This window comes from Heptranchias perlo, chromosome 4 (genome assembly GCF_035084215.1).
Source record: "Heptranchias perlo isolate sHepPer1 chromosome 4, sHepPer1.hap1, whole genome shotgun sequence".
NCBI lineage: Eukaryota > Metazoa > Chordata > Chondrichthyes > Hexanchiformes > Hexanchidae > Heptranchias > Heptranchias perlo.
This window is the reverse complement of record NC_090328.1, coordinates 100602005-100624786: the sequence shown is the minus strand read 5'-3', so window position 1 is coordinate 100624786 and position 22782 is coordinate 100602005. Positions and strand designations below refer to the sequence as shown.

Genomic DNA, 22782 nt, shown 5'->3' with positions numbered 1-22782 from the left:
TACAGGCCTCGTCTACTCAATCTCTCCTCATACAACAATCCCGCCATCCCAGGAATCAGTCTGGTGAACCTTCGTTGCACTCCCTTTATGACAAATATATCCTTTCTTAGATAAGGAGTCCAAAATTGTACACAATACTCCAGGTGTGGTCTCACCAACGCCCTATATAATTGCAGTAAGACATCTTTACTCTTGTACTCAAATCCTCTTGTAACAAAGGCCAACATACCATTTGCCTTCCTAATTGCTTGCTGCACCTGCACGTTAGCTTTCAGTGACTCATGTACAAGGACACCCAGGTCCGTTTGAACATTAACATTTCCCAATCTCTCACCATTTAAAAAATACTCTGCATTTGTTTTTCCTACCAAAGTGGATAACTTCACATTTTTCCACGTTATATTCCATCTGCCATGCTTTTGCCCACTCACTTAGCCTGTCTATAGCCCCTTGAAGCCTCTTTGCATCCTCCTCACAACTCACATTCCCACCTAGTTTTGTGTCATCAGCAAACTTGGAAATATTACATTTGATCTCCTCATCCAAATCATTGATATAGATTGTGAATAGCTGGGGCCCAAGCACTGATTTTGGTAGGAGGAATAAGGAGGCCACTTGGACAATAAGAGTCTAAATGGGACAGAAGAGAAAAGGGATCCAGGGGTACAGATACACAAATCATGAAAAGTAGTGGCGCAGGTTAATAAGGCCATAAAAGGCTAATCAAACACTAGGGTTCATTTCTAGAAGGATAGAATTGAATAGCAAAGACGTAATGTTAAACTTGTACAGAACCTTGGTTAGACCACACTTGGGAGTATTGTGCAGAGTTCTGGTCTCCATATTATAGAAGGGATATAGAGGCATTGGAGAGGTGCAAAAAAGATTCACAAGGATGATACCAGAACTGAGAGGATATCCTTAATCAGGAAAGGCTGAACATGCTGGGGCTCTTTTCCCTAGAACAGAAAAGGCTGAGCGTGACTTGATCGAGGTCTTTAAGATATATCATACCATTTGCCTTTTTAAATGGTGAGAGATTGGGAAATGTTAATGTTCAAACGGACCTGGGTGTCCTTGTACATGAGTCACTGAAAGCTAACGTGCAGGTGCAGCAAGCAAATGATAGGCTAGATGTAGAGACAATGTTTCCACTTGTGGGGGAGTCCAAAACCAGAGGTCATCAATATAAAACAGTTGCTAATAAATCCAATAGGGAATTCAGGAGAAACTTCTTTACCTAAATAGTGGTAAGAATGTGGAATGCGCTACCACAAGGAGTAGTTGAGGCAAATAGCATAGATACATTTAAGGGGAAACTAGATAAGAATATGAGGAGAAAGGAACAGAAGGTATCTTGATAGGGTTAGATGAAAAGGAGGGAGGATGCTCACATGAAGCATAAATGCCGGCATAGACCAGTTGGGCCGAATGGCTGTTTCTATGCTGTAGTTTTGATGTAACTCTATGTAAGCTGAGGAGATTCACATTCAGATTGGATGTTAGACAATATTACTTTGCTGGGAAGGTGATTAGTTATTGGAAAAGTTTACCAAAAGGAGGATCTAGAGACAAATAGTTTAGATATCTTCAAATGCAAGTACACTGAAGAGAAACACATCGTTGGATAGGCCTGCAGTAAGGCAGACGAGATGCACCTATTTTCCAGCCTTGAGCTTTCTAGGTTGCTACATTCTAACAGTAAACGTATAATAGGCTGCTAAGAATTTTTTCTTTCTTCCTTGGCAGAGTCAAACATGAAGGGATCTGAGAGCGATCATTGCTCATACTCAAAGTACGTATCTAGTCTGTACGAGGCAGATTTCAATTAGGGCAGATTGGATATAAGACTGCATCTGGATAACTGCAGGGAGGATGGGCAAACTGATCACGGCACTGTGGTACAGGAGGCCATTCAAGTGGGGGCAGTAAAAGGGAATGTGATAGTGGTAGGGGATAGTACAGTCAGGGGATAGATGCTGTTCTCTGTAGCCACGACCGGGAGTCCCAAAGGCTGTGTTGCCTGCCTAGTGCCACGGTTAAGCATGTCTCCTCGTGGCTGGAAAAGAATTTGGAGCACGAGGGGAAGGATCCAGTTGTCGTGGTCCACGTAGGAACCAACGACATAGGTAGAACTAAGAATGAGGTTCTGCTGAGGTAGTTTGAGGAGCTAGGGTCCAAATTAATAAGCAGAACCTCAAAGGTAACCTCTAGTTTACTACCTGAGCCACGTGCAAATCGGCATAGGGTCAAACAGATCAGAGAGTTAAATGCGTGGCTCAAAGAGAGGTGTGGGAGACCGAGGTTTCGATTCATGGGGCACTGGCACCAGTACTGGGGGAAGAGGGAGCTATTCTGTTGGGACGGGCTCCACTCAAACGGGGCTGGGACCAGTGTCCTGGTGAATTGAATAACTGGGGCTGTAGATAGGGCTTTAAAGTAAAAAAGGTTGCGGCGGCAGGGGGGGGGTTCAGGTGAGGGGAAATTTATACATCTAAAGAGAAATGTCAAGGCCATAGAGCAGTGCAGCGATAAAGATAAGCAGAGTATGACAGGAAGGGACAGAGAGTTTAACGGTAATAGTGCATCAGTGAATAAGGTCAAATCAGAGAAAAATAGTAAAACGTTAAAATTGAAGCCAATTTATCTGAATGCACGAAGCATTCGTAACAAGATAAACGAATTAATGGCACCAATAGAGATAAATGGGTTTGATCTAGTAGCCATTGCTGAGCCGTGGTTGCAAGGTGACCAAGGTTGGGAACTAAATATTCCAGGGTACTTGACTTTTCAAAAAGACAGACAAAATGGAAAAGGAGAGAGGGGAGCAATGGCGAACATTTAGGGAAATATTTCATAATTCCCAATGAATATACATTCCATTGAGAAATAAAAACTCCACAGGAAAAGTGATCCATCCGTGGCTAACTAAAGAAGTTATGGATAGTATTAGATTAAAAGAAGCAGCTTATAATGTTGCCAAGAACAGTAGTAAGAATGAGGATGAGAAGAGTTTTAGAAACTAGCTAAGGTTGACCAAAAAATTGCTAAAGAGGGAGAAAATAGAATGAGAGAGTAAACTAGTAAGAAATATAAAAACAGATTGTAAGAGCTTCTACAATTATGTTTAAAAAAGAAAGAAATTAGCGAAAGTAAACATGGGTCCCTTAGAGGCTGAGACAAGACAAATTATAATGGGGAATAAGGAAATGGCGGAGACGCTAAACAAATATTTTGTATCTGTCTTCACAGTAGAAGACACAAAAAAAATACCAGAAATAGTAAGGAACCAAGGGCCTAATGAGAGTTAGGAACTTAAAGTAATTAATATGAGTAAAGAAAAAAGTACTGGAGAAATTAATGGGACTAAAAGCAAACAAATCCCGTGGACCCGATGGCCTACATCCTGATAATGGATGCATTGGTTGTGATCTTCCAAAATTCTCTAGATGCAAGAACAGTCCCAGTGGCTTGGAAGGTAGCAAATAGAACATTGCTATTCAAGAAAGGAAGGAGAGAAAACAGGGAACTAGAGGCCAGTTAGCCTGACATCAGTCGTTGGGAAAATGCTGGAATCCATTATTAAAGGAAGTGGTAACATGGTACTTAGAAAATCATAATATGATTAGGCAGACTCAACATGGCTTAATGAAAGGGAAATTGTGTTTGACAAATTAATTTAGAGGTTTTTTGAGGATATAACTAGCAGGGTAGATAAAGGGGAACCAGTGGATGTAATATATTTGGATTTTCAAAAGGCATTTGAAAAGGTGCCACACAAGAGGTTGTTACATAGGAACAGGAGTAGGCCATTCAGCCCCTCGTGCCTGTTCCGCCATTTGATAAGATCATGGCTGATCTGTGATCTAACTCCATATACCTGCCTTTGGCCCATATCCCTTAATACCATTGGTTGCCAAAAAGCTATCTATCTCACATTTAAATTTAGCAACTGAGCTAGTATCAATTGCCGTTTGCGGAAGAGAGTTCCAAACTTCTACAACCCTTTGTATGTAGAAATGTTTTCTAATCTCACTCCTGAAAGATCTGGCTCTAATTTTTAGACTGTGCCCCCGACTCCTAGAATCCCCAACCAACGGAAATACTTTCTCTCCACCCACCCTATCTGTTCCCCTTTATAGCTTATAAACTTCGATCAGATCACCCCTTAACCTACGAAACTCAAGAGAATACAACCCCAATTTGTGTAATCTCTTTTTGTAACTTAACCCTTGAAGTCCGGGTATCATTCTAGTAAACCTACGCTGCACTCCCTCCAAGGCCAATATGTCCTTCCGAAGGTGCGGTGCCCAGAACTGCTCACAGTACTCCAGATGCGGTCTAACCAGGGTTTTGTATAGCTGCAGCATAACTTCTGCCCCCTTGTACTCTAGTCCTCTCGATATAAAGGCCAGCATTCCATTAGCCGCCTTGATTATTTTCTGACACTTCGATGATCTATGTACCTGAACCCTAAGTCCCTTTGGACATCCACTGTTTTTAAACTTTTTACCATTTAGAAAGTACCCTGTTCGATCCTTTTTTGATCCTCACATTTGCCTACACTGAATTCCATTTGCCACAGTTTTGCCCATTCACCTAATCTATCAATATCGCCTTGTAATTTTATGTTTTCATCGACACTGCTTACAATGCCACCAATCTTTGTGTCATCGGCAAACTTAGATATGACACTTTCTATGCCTTCATCTAAGTCGTTAATAAATATTGTGAATAATTGAGGCCCCAAGGCAGATCCCTGCGGGACTCCACTAGTCACATCCTGCCAACGTGAGTACTTACCCATTATCCCTACTCTGTCGCCTTTCGCTCAGCCAACTTCCTAACCAAGTCCGTACGTTTCCCTCGATTCCATGGGCTTCTATCTTAGCTAACAGTCTCTTATGTGGGACCTTATCAAATGCCTTCTGGAAGTCCATATAAATAACATCCATTGACATTACTCTGTCCACTACTTTAGTCACCTCTTCAAAAAATTCAATCAGGTTTGTCAGGCACGACCTACCTTTCACAAATCCATGCTGGCTCTCTCTGATTAACTGAAAATTCTCAAGGTGTTCAGTCACCCTACCCTTAATTATAGACTCCAGCATTTTCCCCACAACAGATGTTAGGCTAACTGGTCTATAATTCCCTGGTTTCCCTCTCTCTCCTCTCTTAAAAAGCAGAGTGTCATGTGCAATTTTCCAATCTAGAGGGACAGTTGCTGAATCTGGAGAACTTTGAAAGATTATAGTTAGGGCATCTGCAATGTGCTCACCTTCTTCCTTTAAAACCCTGGGATGGAAACCATCTGGTCCTGGGGATTTGTCACTCTTTAGTGCTATTATTTTCTTCATTACTATTGCTTTACTTATGTTAATTTTATCGAGTCCCTGTCCCCGATTCAATATTAGTTTTCTTGGGATTTCCGGCATGCTATCCTCGTTTTCTATTGTAAATAATGACGCAAAGTAATTGTTCAACATCTCCACCATTTCCCCATTGTCAATGACAATATCCCCACTTTCAGTTTTTAAGGGGCCAACACTGCTCCTGACCACCCTCTTTTTCCTAATATAACTATAAAAGTTCTTCGTATTGGTTTTGATATCCCTTGCAAGTTTCTTTTCATACTCTCTTTTTGTAGCTCTTACTATCTGTTTTGTGACCCTTTGTTGATCTTTGTATCTTTCCCATTTGCCAGGATCTGTGCCGTTTTTTGCCTTTTGTATGCCCTTTCCTTATGTCTTATACTGTCCCTTACCTCTTTAGTTGTCCATGGCTTTTTTTTTGGCAAGTAGAGTTCTTGCCCCTCAGGGGTATAAACCGATTCTGTATCACGTTAAATGTTTCTTTAAACATTTCCCACTGATCATCAGTCGTTTTACCCATTAACAGATTTGCCCAGTTTACTGTGGACAGTCTCTGTCTCATCCCATTGAAGTCAGCCTTACCCAAGTCTAGAATCTTAGCGGCTGACTCACTTTATTCCCTTTCAAACACTACATTGAACTCGATCATGTTATGATCGCTATTGGATAGATGTTCGTGCACAGTTAAGCTGTTAACTAAATCTGGTTCATTACTCATTACTAAATCTAGTATGGCTTGCCCCCTTGTTGCCTCCAGGACATACTGCTGTAGAAAACTATCCCGGACACACAAGAAATTCACTACCTTTCTGACAGTTGCTAGTCTGCTTTTCCCAATCTATGTGAAGGTTAAAGTCCCCCATTAAGACCACTATGCCTTTCTTACACGCTTGTCTAATCTCTGCATTTATACAATCTAGCACTTCAGAGTTGCTGCCAGGGGTCCTATATACAACTCCCACTATCGTCTTAGATCCTTTCCTATTCTTCAATTCAACCCATAAGGTCTCTGTTGGCTGCTTACCGCTCGTTATATCCTCCTTTATCATTGAAGTGATTTCATCTCTAATCACTAAGGCTACTCCTTCCTCCCCCTCATTCCATTTAGTTCCCAATCCTGACCATCCTGCAGCCATGTCTCAATAATCGCCATCATGTCATACCCTCCAATTTAAATTTGAACCTGTAGTTCATTTAATTTATTCCTTATACTCTGTGCATTTGTATATAGAACTCTTAGTTGGGCCACACACCCTAGCCTGACCTTCAGCTTTGATGCCAGGTTAATCGCCTTACGCTTTCTAGTTTTCACTTTATCTGTAGTGCCTGAAGTACACTTTCTTTCTGCTGCTCTACGCTTTTCCCTTTCCCATGTTACACAAGCTTAGGGCTCATGGGATTGGGGGTAATATATTAGCATGGATAGAGGATTGGTTAACGGACAGAAAAGAGAGTAGGAATAAATGGGTCATTTTCAGGCTAGGAAGCTGGGGAAAGAAATTAGGAGATTAACGGGGGTTATAGGAGGGGATTCCATGATAGAATGGCCTACTCCTGCTCTTAATTCGTATGTTCGTATCCTATACAGACTCTGGATGGAGCTGACAGGCGTTTTCTTGCTCTGGATTTTATTACATTCTTAGTGAGTTATCAGACTTTTGCCATTATTTTCCACTTTATTTTAATCTAGAAATGGTATGTAGAAGTTAAAAATTAAAATTTCTGAACACTTTTTTTTAAAATTACGGGTTTTGATGCCACATTTAACAATGTTCCACTTGAAAGTGCAATATAATTCTGTCCAGTAAATGACAGGAACCACATCTTTACCAGGATTATCAGATTAAAGCCAAGTATTCTAAGCAGAGTGTTCACTATATTCAATTTTTTAAGACTGTAAATGGCATACCTTCTGCTGCCAAACAAGTACCCAAGCAAACCACCTGCTCCCACTCCAGTCCAAAATCCCGGTCCTGAGTTATCCTGTCGAGATCGAGTAAAGCCTGGATGGGCCTCGCCGCAAAATCTTTCACCTGCTGTGCTACCTGGAAACAAAAAAGAATAGTTGCGTATTACACCAGATAAGAGAATCCACAAGGGTAAAGCAATATTGGATTTGCCCTCAACTAATGAGGGCGTAATCAGCAAGCTGAAGTAAATGAGCATTTGGCATTTAGTGATCATAAAGTTGTTAATTTTAAATTCAAATGAGGACAGGACAGATGATTTTTTTTAAATAATCAGATTCCAGGAGAGCAGACTTTTGAGGAGATGAAATGCTACAAGGTTTAAAGTGGGAAGGACTATTTAAACTGATGTGGGGGGGGGGGGGTGGAGAAATAGAAGTGTTTTAAGGTTTGTTTTTACATTGTAGAGGCAGTTTATTCCAAAAATAAAATGGAGGATCAAACAGGAGAGTAAAATCAACAAGAAAAAGGACATATAAAGCTGTGAAATGTACAGGATAGGGAGAGCTATGGAACCCAGGCCAAGAAACTGATAAAACAGAGGAATATAACATAAATTATAAAGGACAATAATAGATCACTCTTTACATAGATCAGGAGTGAGAAAAGGGTATAGACACATTGGGCGATTTATGGAGGGAGGTGATGTCTGAGGACAGCAAAGTGATGAGATTACTAAATAGTCAAGGAGCGGGGAGAACAAGATGCCTGAATTGAACGAGGTAGAGAAAGGAGACTAGAAACATCGCAGCTGAAGGGAAACAAAGCTCCAGGCTCTGATAGTTTCCATCCACTGATATCTTTCAAAGTCCATTGGAATCAGCTAATGTCCCAATGGACTGGAAGGTAGCAAATGTGACACCCCATGAATACTGAAATTGGACCTGTACGCCTGACCCTGAGTGTGAATTACATGTTCAAGACATTGAGAATTGCATATAGGATCATTTGGAAGGACAGTATCTGATTAAACAGCCAGCATTGACTCAGAAGGGTCTGCCTGATCTATTGGCTTTTTTTGGAGGGGGAGGGGGGAGGGGGAAGGGGAAAAGAGAAAAGAGAAGGTAAGACATGACAAGGGAGAAATGGGGGTACTGCTGTTTTTTTAGGTTGCTGAAACCATCAGCAGAGTGTGCAGCAGCAGTAAAGAGAGCAAACGGGACAGTGGTTTGTATAGCCAGAGGAATAGAGCACAAATCTCAGTAAGTAATTCTGTGTTTGCGCAGAGTTGTAATCCAGCCTCACCTGGAATGCTGTTTACAGCTCTGGTCATTGTATCATGAGAAAGACTTCCAGACATTAGCGAGAGGACAGTGAAGGGTAACTAAAATGATATCTGAGATTAGGCACCAGAGTTATGAGAAGCTGGGAATGTTTACACAAGGCTCAGTGGTGATGTTGCAGAAGTATTCAAAATACCCGAGGGTACAGACAAGATAAATGTCTATATCTAACAGTCACAAATTCTACAACAAGAGGGCATAGCCTCAAACTGAAATCTAAACTGTATTTTCATCCTTATTTAACTCCTTAATGAATGGATGGATGGACTGGACTTCCCAGTGGTATCAGCAAATTCCAAGAAAATTTGAAAGTTACTTAATACCTGTTTCGTAAAGGGGTATTTGAGGTACTGTGGGATATAAATTTCCTAGATACTGGGAATGGCCAGATGGACCATAACGGTGTTCAAAATTATCAGGGGTTTTGGTGAGATAATTGCAGAAAAACTTTTTTTTTATTGGTGGCAAGTTAGCAACTAGGGGGTGTGTATGTAAGATAACCACCAAAGAAGGGAAAGATCAGGAGAAATGTTTCTACACAGACATAGGACGGTTGTTAAATACAGAATGTCCCATCAGAAAGAGGGGTGGAAGCAATATAGTAGCTTTTAAAAGGATAAATACTTGAAAAATAAAAATTAACAGGTATGAGGAATGGGACTAAATGGACGAGTCATTCAGAATCGGCACATGCACAATGGGTCAAACAGCCTCCTTCTGTCCGGTAAAACTCAATATTTTAAATGGTCTTTCCAAGGCTTAATCTTCCTATGTTTATACAGTGCTCATATTATCTTATTAAAGGGCAGGCAGAATGCTAGTAGATTTACCTGTGTAAGTTGATTTAAAGCCAGGAGGCGGTGGAGATGTGGAAGGACCTGCGCTGTTGCAATCTTGGTCAGGATCTTCTCTACTGTCTGAGGCAGACTGGTTAACGTTCTGGTTTCTCAAACATATCATGTACACCACATAGGCGAGACCAAACAATACCATGACCACCACAATACTGGACGAATCGTCGGAAACTGTGGGATTTTTATAGCCGTCCGACCCATGAACAAATCCAGTGTTAGCTTTCTTTCTCCGAAGGCCTTCCTCAGTAAGCTCTATGACATATTCCAGCCCACAAGATCCCCTCAAAATATAAGGATCTTCTGGATAGTTGTATCCTTCACAGCTGACCATGATTCTTCCAAATCGATAAGCATTGTCCATTTCCGTCCTGCATTCCCACTATGTTGGGAGGAAGAATAGAATTCAATTTTTAGAATACATAAAATAAGGTAGTTAAAAATTTGCTTGCATCAAATAATAGTTTCATTGGCCAGTATAAAAGGGCAGTCATAGAATCATTCAGCACAGGAAGCCATTTAGCCCAGCATGCCTATGCTGACTCTTTGAAAGATCTATTCAATTAGTCCCACTCCCTTGCTCTTTCCCCATAGCCCTGCAAACGTTTCCTTTTCAAGTATACATCCAATTTGAAAGTTACTATTGAATCTGCTTCCACCACCTTTTCAGGCAGTGCATTCCAGATCATAACAACTTGATGCATAATTCTCCTCATCTCCCCTGTGGTTGTTTCACCTTTCTATCAAATTGTTCTCTAGGTATTTATCCAACACACTTTCAAATTTGCTGATACCATCAGCCCCACTGCCTCCCTTAACAGTCCATTCATCACTTTCTACTTAAAGGAGTTAAATCAAAACTCTACCTCTTCTGTTTGAGGCTATGCCCTCTTGTTTTAGAATCTGTGATTGTGTTAAACATATTTGCCATTTATCTTGTCCTGTACCCTCTCGGAACTTTAGTACTTTACCCTTGAGCCTTCTCTTCTCCCGTGTAAACATTCACAGCTTCTGCAGTCTCTCCTCATAAATCAGGTATCTAATCTCATATCAGTTGCCCTTCGCTGCACCCTCTCCAATGCCTGGATCTCGTTCTCATAATACAGTGACCTAAGCCAAGTGAGGCTGGACCAACGCTCCATACAAACTCCAAACCAATTCCTCTTGCGTTATAGCACCTGATCCTACTTGCTTTCTTCACTGCTGCCGCAGGCTGTGCTAATGACTTCAGTTACCTGTCTACCAGTGCCCCTAAATCCCTCTTATTTCCTGTAGAATACCACCATTTAGCTTGTATTGCCACTGTTTATTATCATTTCCCAATCCATGGCCCAAATTAAATTACATTTGACACTCATCAGCTCAGCTCCCCAATCTATCCAGATCTGTTATTTGATCAGCCCGTTATTTGTAGTCCCTCTACGTTTGGTATTGCCTACAGAGTTTTGTTTTTATGTCCATTTCAAAGTCAATAATGTACATTCTAAGCAGCAATGGCCCCAGTAGTAATTCCCGAGACACCCCACTAGTTACTTCCTTCCATCCAAACAAGCTCTTCATACAACAATGCTTTAGTCCATTTCACAATCACTACACCAATGACCAAACTTCTATGAGACACTTTAGCAAAAGCTTTTCTGAAATTTAAATAAACAAAATTCAGAGTGCCCCCTGTCCACAAGATTTGGTATCTCCTCAAAAAAAACTTCCGAGATTAGTCAGGCATAATCATCTTCCCATAAAGCCATGCTGACTCTCTTTTTAAGAGCTCGTTATTTCTCCAGGTTGTTCATTAGTCATTCCTTCAGGATGCCCTCCAACACGTTCCCGGCAGTGGATGTCAGGCTGACTAGCCTATAGTTTCCTGGGTTATCTCTTTGCCCCTTTCTGTAGATTGGCTACATGTTCCCTTTTCTCAGCGCACAGAAAGCAGGACTGTGCCTAGTACACATCTAATTTCATAAGAACATAAGAAATAGGAGCAGGAGTAGCCACTCAAGCCTGCTCTGCCATTCAATAAGATCATGGCTGAACATCTACCTCAACCCCACTTCCCCGCCCTATCCCCATATCCCTTGATTCCCTTAGCGTCCAAAAATCTATCAATCTCAGTCTTGAATATGCTCAATGACTGTTCATCCACAGCCCTCTGAGGTAGAGAATTCCAAAGATTCACAACCCTCAATGAAGGAATTTTTCCTCATCTCAGTCCCAAATGGCCGACCCCATATCTTGGGACAATGACGCCTAGTTCTAGACTCTCCAGCCAGTGGAAACAGCCTCTCAGAATCTTTTGTTTCAATGAGATCACCTCTCATTCTTCTAAACTCCAGAGAAGATGGGACCAATCTACTCAATCTCTCCTCAGAGGACAACCCTCTCATCCCAGGAATCAATCTAATGAACCTCCGTTGCACCCCCTCTAAGGCAAGTATATCCTTCCTTAGGTAAGGAGACCAAAACTGTACACAGTACTCCAGGCATGGTCTCATCAAAGCCCAGTATAATTGCAGCAAGACCTCCTTATTCTTACAGTCCAACCCCTTGCAATAAAGGCTGACACAACATTTGCCTTCGTAATTGCTTGCTGTATCTGCATTTCAACTTTGTGATTCATGTATAAGGACACCCAAATCCCTTAAAATACCAACATTTCTTAGTCTCTCACCTTTTTAAAAAATATTCTGCTTATCCAGTCTTCCTACCAAAGTGTATAATTTCACATTTCCCCACGTGGAATCCCATGAGCCCTAAGCTTGTGTAACAACCTCTTGTGTGGCACCTTTTCAAATGCCTTTTGAAAATCCAAATATACCACATCCACTGGTTTCCCCCATATCTACCCTGCTAGTTACACACTGAAAAAACTCAGACTTGTCAAACACGATTTCCCTTTCATAAAACTGTGTTGACTCTGCCCAATCATATTATGATTTAAGTGCCCTGTTACTACGTCCTTAATAATAGATTAAAGCATTTTCCCTACTACTGAAGTCAGGCTTGTTCCCTGTTTTCTCTCTCCCTCCTTTCTTGAGTAGAGGGGTTACATTTGCTACCTTCCAATCCATGGGGACCGTTTTAGAATCTAGGGAATTCTGGAAGATCAAAACCAATGCATCCACTATCTCTGCAGCCACCTCTTTTAAAACCCTAGGTTGTAAGCCATCAGATTCAGGGGAGTTGTCAGCTTTTTGTCCCATTAATTTCTCCAGTACTTTTTCTTTACATTATTAATTACTTTAAGTTCTTCACTCTCATTAGAACCTTGGTTCCCCACTATTTCTGGTATGCTTTTTGTGTCTTCTACCGTGAAGACAGATATAAAATATTTGTTTAACGTCTCTGCCATTTCCTTATTCCGCATTTTAATTTCGCCTGTCTCAGCCTCTAAGGGACCCATGTTTACTTTCGCTAGTATCTTCCTTTTTCCATACTTGTAGAAGCTCTTACAATCTGTTTTCATATTTCTTGCTAGTTTACTCTCATTCTATTTTCTCCCTCTATCAATTTCTTGGTCATCCTTTGATTTCTATAGCCCTCTCAATCCTCATGCTTACTACTCTTTTTGACAGCATTGTGAGCATCTTCTTTGGGATTGGGCGGGGGAGTGGGACTAGCTGGATTGCTCTTGTATAGAGCCGGCATGGACTTGATGGGCCGAATGGCCTCCTTCCGCGCTGTAACCTTTCTATGATTCTTTTATTCTAATAACTTCTCTAGTTAGCCATAGTTGGATCACTTTTCCCGTGGTGCTTTTATTCCTCAAGGGAATGTATATTCGTTGAGAATTATGAATTATTTATTTTAATGTTTGCCATTGCTTATCTACCATCATATCTTTTAATCTAATTTCCCAATCTCCCTTAGCCAACTCTCCCCTCATACCTACATAATTGGCCTTGTTTAAATTTAAGACCCTAGTTTTGGACTTAATTACATCACTCTCAAACTCAATGTGAAATTCTATTATATTACGATCAGTCTTCCTCAGAGGATCCTTTATTATGAGATTACTAATTAATCCTATCTCATTACATAATACTAGATCTAAACTAGCCTATTCCCTAGTTAGTTCCTTGACATATTGTTCTAGAAAACTGTCTCAAATACCTTCCATGAACTCATCCTCCAAACTACTTTTGCCAATTGGGATTGCCCAGCCTATATAAAGATTAAAGTCCCACACAATTATTCCATTACCCTTGTTACATGCTCCTCTAATTTCCTGATTTATACTCTGTCCAACACTATAACTACTGTTAGAACTACTTTATTAAATACCCCAGGGTGCAAACCGTCTGGACTCAGGGCCTTGGTGTCCTTCACTGCCTTCAACCTGTCCATCAGTTACATCTATTTTTCCTCACAATCTCATCTTCTTCTAGAAATCCTATCTCAATAGTAGGAAGGCTGTCTGGGGTTTCCTCTGTGAACACAGACACAAAGAATTCATTTAGAATATTTGCCATTCCTTGATCACTTGACATAATGCCCCCTTTAGAGTCCTTCACGGGTCCCACTATTTCCCTAACTCTTATTTGCTATGAATATATTTTCCAGTCCCAGCATTCCTGATCTTACTGTCTGTCTTGACTCTGCTGACCAGTTTCTTATCCTCCTTACCCAGATTCCTGTCCTCCGGTCTACATACCATTTTTAGTTGATCACTAAGGGAAAGAAATGTATAAGTGCCCCCTCGTGAGGAGGCACAACTAACATAATTCTTCAAAAAAAGTCTAACTTAAACAAATGGGAAACTTATAAAACTAAATCATATGCGTCTATCAGACTATTCCCTGCGATGCACACTGGTCACGGAAGCTTTGTATTTGAGGAAAGCCCTTTTTTATTCCCCGTACCCCCTGCAGTACTTGACTTCTCACCCACATTGGTCTCTTGACTGCATTTCATACCAGGTGTATTGATAATAGCGACCTCCTGAACATGTTCCACTTTTCGTCTATACTCCTCCCTACTAAAAATCTTGCCTAGTCTCCACCCCTCAACTCACTCCTCATTCCTCATTCCCTCAAAACACACTATCCCCAAATTGAGAATTGTGTAGTAATCCTCTCGTTCTCTAGCATAAGCCTGACATTAAACTCCATCCTACTGTGGTCACTATTTTCAAAGTGCACCTCTCGCTGTAATCTGCTCCATCATCTGGTTATAATTAGAATTGAGTATTAGAAATTAGACTGTACCATTCAGTCGCATACCTGTACGTCATAACCATCCCAGCCTTTGTTATAACACTGCACCACTTCTGGATAGAAGGCACTGCAGCCAGCTGTGCCTCCAACACACTGCAATTGGGGCACAGGAGTTGTTCTGCGGCCATTGGTATACCGTCCACTATATAATGTCAGAACTTGGACTTCTCGGAGAAGAACTCTTTCTGGAGAAGTAAAGAGACATTACACAAACTCTTAACAGCTATTTTCACTTAAGAGTTATTGATTTGCATTACCTTACCTTAATTTCTACATTTAACTTGAGAAAGAGAGATTAAGATGGCTATGTGTAAATGCCGAGGGTGTAATGCACCCGTGAATGTACGACAGTTACTGCACGAGGGGGATTATTACATTCAGTGTGAACGCTGGGCAATTAACGCAGCTCGGTGTGAACGCTGGGCATTTACAAAAACATTCTTGTTTCAAACGCTCAATTTGCCACACTAACAGATTATCCAGTCATTATCTCATTGCTGTTTGTGGGAACTTGCTGTACACAAATTGGCTGCCGGGTTTCCCTGCATTACAGCAGTGACAACACTTCAATAAGTACTTCATTGGCTGTAAAGCGCTTTGGGACATCCTGAGGCCATGAAAGACGCTATATAACTAAGTTCTTTCTTTTCTTACACTTCAGTATCAGTCTACCAAGGTCTCACTGGTCACCATCATCTATTCTGCACATACTAGCACATGCCAGCTCTAGGTGAGAGACCCACGACAAATAGATTCTTTCAAGTCATTAAAACACACCACACTTACTATTGGGAACTGCCCTTTCATCGCCTGGCCCACGCTCAGCTCAACATTTTCCACTCATCTGCAGGAAGGTGAGTGCTCGGATCTCCAAGCTTGATTTGTATACATAGAGACTTTAGATTCTTCTTCTGCACAGAAGCTCATATCCAGCTCTGGGAACAATGGCTCTCTCCTTGGCATTGCTCATGGTGAGTCAGAGGTTTTAAAAGACTATTATGAAAAGTACTATTACTAGGGACACTGACTTATCAGCATTGGGCGTAGCCCTGCGATCTGGCAGTACTGGGATGGGGGTTCAGGGTCTAACCGTACTTCGAGGTGATTTTCTTGAGCCTGGGACCCAGGTCGTGTCCTCTCTAAATAAAGGGGTCCTGGTCTGTAAATACAGATTTACACATCTGGGTCTAGGCTGCTTTAAAGACCCGCGCTGGGATTCCATTATTTTAACAACCCCACATCCAGGTCCACTTGATTCACTCACCCCAGACCCGGTCCGGAATCCCTTTATTCAGATCCGAACCAGGGCCCCAGGCCGGGATCCTATTTGACCCTGAGCTGAGCTTCTGGCCCTATAATCTCTCCATCACCAAGAACGCCTATGCTCCACCTCTGTAACATCACCCATCTCCGCCCTGCCTCAGCTCATCTGGTGCTGAAACTCCTCCATTTCTTGGTTACTTCTAAACTCTAATCCAATGCTCTCCTGGTCGGCCTCACACCTTGCACCCTCCATAAACTTGAGCTGATCCCAAGCTCTGCTGCATGTATCCTAACTGGCACCAAGTCCCGTTCACCAACCACCCCTGTGCTCGCTGACCAAATTGGCTTCCAGTCCAGTAACACCTAGATTTTAAAATTCTCATCCTTGTGTTTAAATCCCTCCATGGCCTCGTCCCTCCCTCTCTCTGTAACCTGCTCCAATCCTACAATCCTCCAAGATCCTTGCGTTCCTTCAATTCTTGCCTCTTGCGCATCCCTGGTTTTATTCACTCCACCATTGGCAGCTGTGCCTTCAGCTGCCTAGGCGCTAAGCTCTGGAATTCCCTCCCTAAACCCCTCTCTCCTCCTTTTTAAGACACTCCTTAAAACCTACCTCTTTGAGCAAGCTTTTGGTCACCTGTCCTAATATCTCCTTATGTGGCTTGATGTCATATTTGTTTAATAACAGTCCTGTGAAGTGCCTTGGAATGTTTTACTTCGTTAAAGGCACTATCTAAATGCAAGTTGTTGTTGTTGTTATTCACAGACCTGGGCTAGGGTCTCTTTATTGACAGACCCCAGATCCAAGTCGAGGTTCCAGATTTCCAATACCCGTCACACAGGCCCCCTAACAGTAGTTATAGTGTTGGACAGAGTATAAATCAGGAAATTAGAACAGCATGTAACAAGGGTGATGCAATAATCATGGGGGATTTTAATCTTCACGCAGACTGGGCAAATCAAATTAACAAAAGTAGTTTGGAGGACAAATCCATGGAATGCATCCGAGACAGTTTTCTAGAACAATATGTCAAGGAACCAACTAGGGAACAGGCTATTTTAAATCTAGTATTGTGTAATGAGACACGATTAATTAGTAACCTTATAATAAAGGATACTCCTGGGGAAGAGTGATCATAATATGGTAAAATTTCATAGGCTTTGAGAGTGATGTAATTAAGTCTGAAACTAGGGTCTTAAATTTAAACAAGGCCAATTATGTAGGTACGAGGGGCGAGTTGGCTAAGGTAGATTGGGAAATTAAATTAAAAGATATGATGGTAGTTAAGAAATGGCGAACATTTAAAGAAATAATTCATAATTCCCAACGAATATACATATCCTTGAGGGATTAAAAACTCCACAGGAAAAGTGATCCAACCGTGGCTAACTGGAGAAGTTAAAGATAGTATTAGATTAAAAAAAAGAGGCTTTCAATGTTGCCAAAAAGAGTAGTAAGCCTGAGGATTGGGTGGGTTTTAGAAATCAGCAAAGGATAACCAAGAAATTGATAAAGAAGGAGAAAATAGAATATGAGAGTAAACTAGCAAGAATAAAAAGATTCTAAGAGCTTCTACGAGTATGTAAAAAGAAAGAGATTGGCGAAAGTAAACATGGGTCCCTTAGAGGCAGAGACAGTGGAAATTATAATAGGGAATAAGGAAATGGCAGAGACATTAAAAGAATATTTTATATCTGTCTTCACAGTAGAGGACATAAAAAACATACCAGAAATAGAAGGGAACCAAAGGTCTAATGAGAGGGAGGAACTTAAAGTAATTAATGAGTAAAGAAAAAGTTTTAGAAAAATTAATGAGATTAAATGCCGACAAAAACCCCTGGACCTGATGGCCTACATCCTAGGGTTCTAAAAGAGGTGGCTGCAGAGATAGTGGATGCATTGGGTTTGATCTTCCAGAATTCCCTCGATCCGAGATCGGTTCCCATGGATTGGAAGGTAGCAAATGTAACCCCGCTATTCAAGAAAGGAGGGAGAGAGAAAACAAGGAACTATAGGCCAGTTAGCCTGACATCAGTAGTAGGGAAAATTCTAGAATCTATTATTAAGGACGCAGTAACAGGGCACTTAGAAAATCATATGATTAGCCAGAGTTAAAACTGTTTTATGAAAGGGAAATCGTGTTGACAAATTTATCAGAGATTTTTTGAGTGTGTAACTAGCAGGGTAGATAAGGGGGAAAACCAGTGGATGTAGTATATTTGGATTTTCAAAAGGCATTCGAGAAGGTGCCACACAAGCTTAAACAAGCTTAGGGCTCATGGGATTGGGGCTAATATATCAGCATAGATTGAGGATTGGCAAACGGACAGAAAACAGATAGGAATAAATGGGTCATTATTGGGTTGGCAGGTAGTAACTAGTGTGATGCCACAAGGATCAGTGCTTGGGCCTCAGCTATTTACAATCTATATTAATGACTTAGATGAAGGGACCAAGTGTAAAGTATTCAAGTTTGCTGATGATACAAAGCTAGGTGCAAAAGTAAGCTGTGAGGGGGACGCAATGGGATATTGACAGATTAAGTGAGTGGGCAAGAAGGTAGCAGATGGGAGTATAATGTGGGGAAATGTGAGGTTATTCACTTTGGTAGGAAAAATAGAAAGAGAATATTTTTTAAATGGTGAGAAACTATTAAATGTTGGTGTTCAGAGGGAATTGGGTGTCCTTGTACACGAAACACAGAAAGTTGAAATGCAGCAAGCAATTAGGAAGGCAAATGGTATGTTGGCCTTTATTGCAATGGGGTTGGAGTACAAGAGTAAAGAAATCTTACTACAATTGTACAGGGCTTTGGTGAGACCACACTTGGAGTACTGTGTGCAGTTTTGGTCTCCTTACCTGAGGAGGGACATAATTGCCTTAGAGGCAGCACAACGAAGGATCACCAGATTGATTCCTGGGGAGAGGGTTGTCCTATGAGGAAAGATTGCATAGAATGGGTCTATATTCTCTGGAGTTTAGAAGAATGAAAGGTGATCTCATTGAAACATATAAGATTCTGAAAGGGCTTGACAGGGTAGATGCTGAGAGGATGTTTCTCCTGGCTGGAGAGTCGAGAACTAGGGGACATAGTCTCAGGATAAGGGGTCAGACATTTAGGACTGAAATGAGGAACAATTTCTTCACTCAGGGGGTCGTGAATATTTGAAATTCTCTACATAAAAAAAAAATTCTAGGAACATAGAAAATTTACGGCACAGAAGGAGGCCATTCGGCCAATCGTGTCCGTGCCGGTCGAAATAGAGCTACCCAGCCTAATCCCACTTTCCAGCACTTGGTCCATACCCTTGTAGGTTATGGCACTTCAAGTGCACATCCAAGTACTTTTTAAATGTGATGTGCATTTCTGCCTCTACCATGCTTTCAGGTAGTGAGTTCCAGACCCTGCCACCGTCTGGGCAAAAAAATATTTCCTCAGCTCCACTCTAATCCTTCTACCAATTACTTTAAATCTATGCTCCCTGGTTATTGTCCTCTCTACTAAGGGAAATAGGTCCTCCCTATCCACTCTATCTAGGCCCCTCATAATTTTATACACCTCAATTAAATCACCCCTCAGCCTCCTCTGTTCCAAAGAAAACCCCAACCTAGCCAACCTTTCCTCAGCTAAAATTCTCCAGTCCTGGCAACATCCGCATAAATATCCTCTGTACCCTCTCTAGCGCAATCACATCTTTCCTCTAATGTGATGACCAGAACTCTATGCAGTACTCAAGCTGTAGCCTAACTCGTGTTTTATACAGTTCGAGCATAACCTCCCTGCTCTTATATTCTATGCCTCGGCTAATAAAGGAAAGTATTCCATATGCCTTCTTAACCACCTTATCTACATGTACTGCTACCTTCAGGGATCTGTGGACCTGCACTCCAAGGTCCCTATCTTCCTCTACACCTCTCAGTATCCTCCCATTTATTGTGCATTCCCTTGCTTTGTTTGCCCTCCCCAAGTGCATTACCTCACACTTCTCTGGATTGAATTCCATTTGCCACTTTTCTGCCCACCTGACCAGTCCACTGATATCTTCCTGCAGTCTATAGCTTTCCTCCTCACTATCAACAACACGGCCAATTTTTGTTATCATCTGCAAGCTTCTTAATCATGCCCCCTATATTGAAGTCTAAATCATTAATATATTCCCCACAAAAAGCAAGGGACCTTGTACTGAACCCTGCAGAACCCCACTGGAAACAGCCTTCCAGTCACAAAAACACCTGCCCACCATTACCCTTTGCTTCCTGCCACTGAGCCAATTTTGGATCCAACTTACCACTTTCCCTTAGATCCCATGGGCTTTTACTTTTTTGACCAGTCTGCCATGTGGGACCTTGCCAAAAGCCTTGCTAAAATCCATGTAGACTACATCAAATGCACTACCTTCATCGACCCTCCTTGTTACCGCCCCAAAAAATTCCGTCAAGTTAGTCAGGCACTACCTGCCGTTAACAAATCCATGTTGACTGTCCTTGATTAATCCGTGCCTTTCTAAACGATGGTTTATACTGTCCCACAGAATTTTTTCCAATAATTCAGCCACCACTGAGGTTAGACTGACTGGCCTGTAATTACTAGGTCTATCCTTATCTCCCTTTTTAAACAACAGCACAACGGTAGCAGTCCTCCAATCCTCCGGCACCATGACTGTGGCCAGGGAGGCTTGGAAAATGATGGTCAGAGCCTCCGCTATTTCCTCCCTTGCTTCTTTTAACAGCCTGGGATAAATTGCCATGCCTGGATGAAATGTATCTAATTTCAAAGATGCTAATCCCCTTGATACTTCCTCTCTATGTTTATCCCATCCAACATTTCACACTCCTTCTCCTTAACTACAGTCTCTGCATCATTCCCCCTCTTTTGTGAAGACAGACGCAAAGTATTCATTAAGAACCATACCTACATCTTCCGCCTCCACACATAGGTTACCTTTTTGGTCTCTAATAGGCCCTACTCTTTCCTTAGTTATCCTCTTGCTCTTTAGGTATTTATAAAACATTTTTGGGTTTTCCTTGATTTTACTTGCTGGTATTTTTTCATGCCCTCTCTTTGCTTTCCTAATTTCCTTTTTAAATTCACCCCTACACTTTCTATACTCCTGTAGGCTTTCCACAGTTTTGAGCTCTGTATCTGATATAAGCTTCCCTTTTTTGCCTTATCTTACCCTGTATGCTCCTTGTCATCCAGGGGGTCTACATTTGACAGTCCCACCCTTTTTCTTTGTGGGAACATGTTTATACTCTGAACCCCTTGAATGCCTCCCACTGCTCTGACACTGATCTACTTTAAGTAGCTGTTTCCAGTCCACTTCTGCTAAATCACTTCTCAGCTTAGTAAAATTGGCCTTTCCCCAATTTAAAACTTTTACTTCTGTTCTATCTTTGTCCTCTTCAGAACTTTTACTCCTGTTCTATCTTTGTCCCACCCCAGAGGACTGTGGATGCTCAGTCGTTGAGTATATCCAAGACTGAGATCGATAGATTTTTCGATTCGAAGGGAATCGATGGATATGGGGAACAGGCAGGGAAGTGGCGTCGAGGTCAAAGATCAGCCATATCTTATTAAATGGCAGAGCAGGCTCAAGAGGCTGTACCCTACAACTCCTCCTATTTCTTATGTTGTTATAAAGGGTAGTGGAAATCTGGAATTCTCTTCCCCCAAAAAGCTGTTGAGGCTAGGTCAATAGAAAATTTCAAAACTGAAATCGATAAATTTTTGCTAGGCAAGGGTATTGAGGGATATGGAACGATGCAGATCCGCCATAATCTAACTGAATGGCGCGACAGACTGAAAGGCTGACTCCTTTATTCCCTTTATTGACAGATCCCAAGCCCGGGTGTCACTTTATTGCCCAGGCCTGGTGTCACTCTATGGGCCAGGCCTCACTTTATTAACAGACGGCCCCCGGGTCACGCCAAGCCTCTTTATTTATAGGCCCTAAAGCCGGGGTGTGACGGAGGAGCAATGACGGCGCCAGTGCCTAGACCCTACCTGAGTCCTGCGATCCCTCCACCAGCGCCAGCAGCAGCAACAACCACAGGCCGAGCCGAACCATCCTCCTTCCGTTAATGACGACTCAGCAGCTCAGTGCCGCTCGGCTCCAGAGGGGAGCGCATGCGCGCTCAGCTATTCCGGCCAAACGCACAATGCACTGACGTGCGCGTCTCGCGCAGCAAGGACGTCAGAGTCCGCGGGGGCTGTCTGATTACGTCAGACACAGAATGACGTCATCCCAGATTGGGCGTCGTCCATTTGGGGTGGTTGGAGCTGCAGGAAGAGGTGTGATTAGTGTCCCATTTTATGGCTGCAACTTGTAAATTCCGGATTTGTATCAGTGTCCCCGAGGCTTGCCACTCCAACGTTCCTTAGGCAGCGCTACCATTTGTAGGTACCAATGGGATACCAACCTGGGTCTGAAGCCTGTAAATAAAGGGGCCCAGGCCTGGGTTAGGTCTGTGAATAAAGGGGCCGAAGCCCAGGAATAAAGATACCCTGGCCCAGGTCTGGGATTTGTGAATAAAGGGATCCAGGCCTGGGTCTGTAGATGAAGAGAATTAAAAATTAATCTCTTGGGCACTGCTGAGGGCAACCTGGGAGAAAAATCATAGGAGCATTCAACAAAATTGTGTAGTTTTTTAAATTTTCATTTAACACTTTTGTTTATTATTTTAAAAATATTGGAGATGGAGGGGGAGAAAAGCTTGTTTGACTGGGCCGGGCTGCTGGAGGCAAGAGGTCATGTGATCAAACCTCCAGGAATATGTCCAACCAAAGTTGGGGAGGTAACAGCCCACAGAAGCCAATAACAGCTTGCAT

At 42.0% G+C, this 22782-nt stretch overlaps 1 protein-coding gene across 1 annotated transcript in view; it reads right to left on the bottom strand.

The window, feature by feature from the left end:
• Window positions 1-22098, bottom strand: part of saraf (store-operated calcium entry-associated regulatory factor) — a 47087-nt gene extending 24989 nt beyond the window's left edge. The window contains exons 1-4 of the mRNA XM_067983403.1: window positions 21958-22098; window positions 14696-14874; window positions 9456-9858; window positions 7285-7420 (exon numbers count right to left, since the gene is read on the bottom strand). Of these exons, the coding sequence (XP_067839504.1) occupies window positions 7285-7420; window positions 9456-9858; window positions 14696-14874; window positions 21958-22021 (782 nt within the window). The 5' untranslated portion in view covers window positions 22022-22098. The remainder of the gene's footprint in view (window positions 1-7284; window positions 7421-9455; window positions 9859-14695; window positions 14875-21957) is intronic.
• Between the last annotated feature and the right edge of the window lie 684 nt (window positions 22099-22782).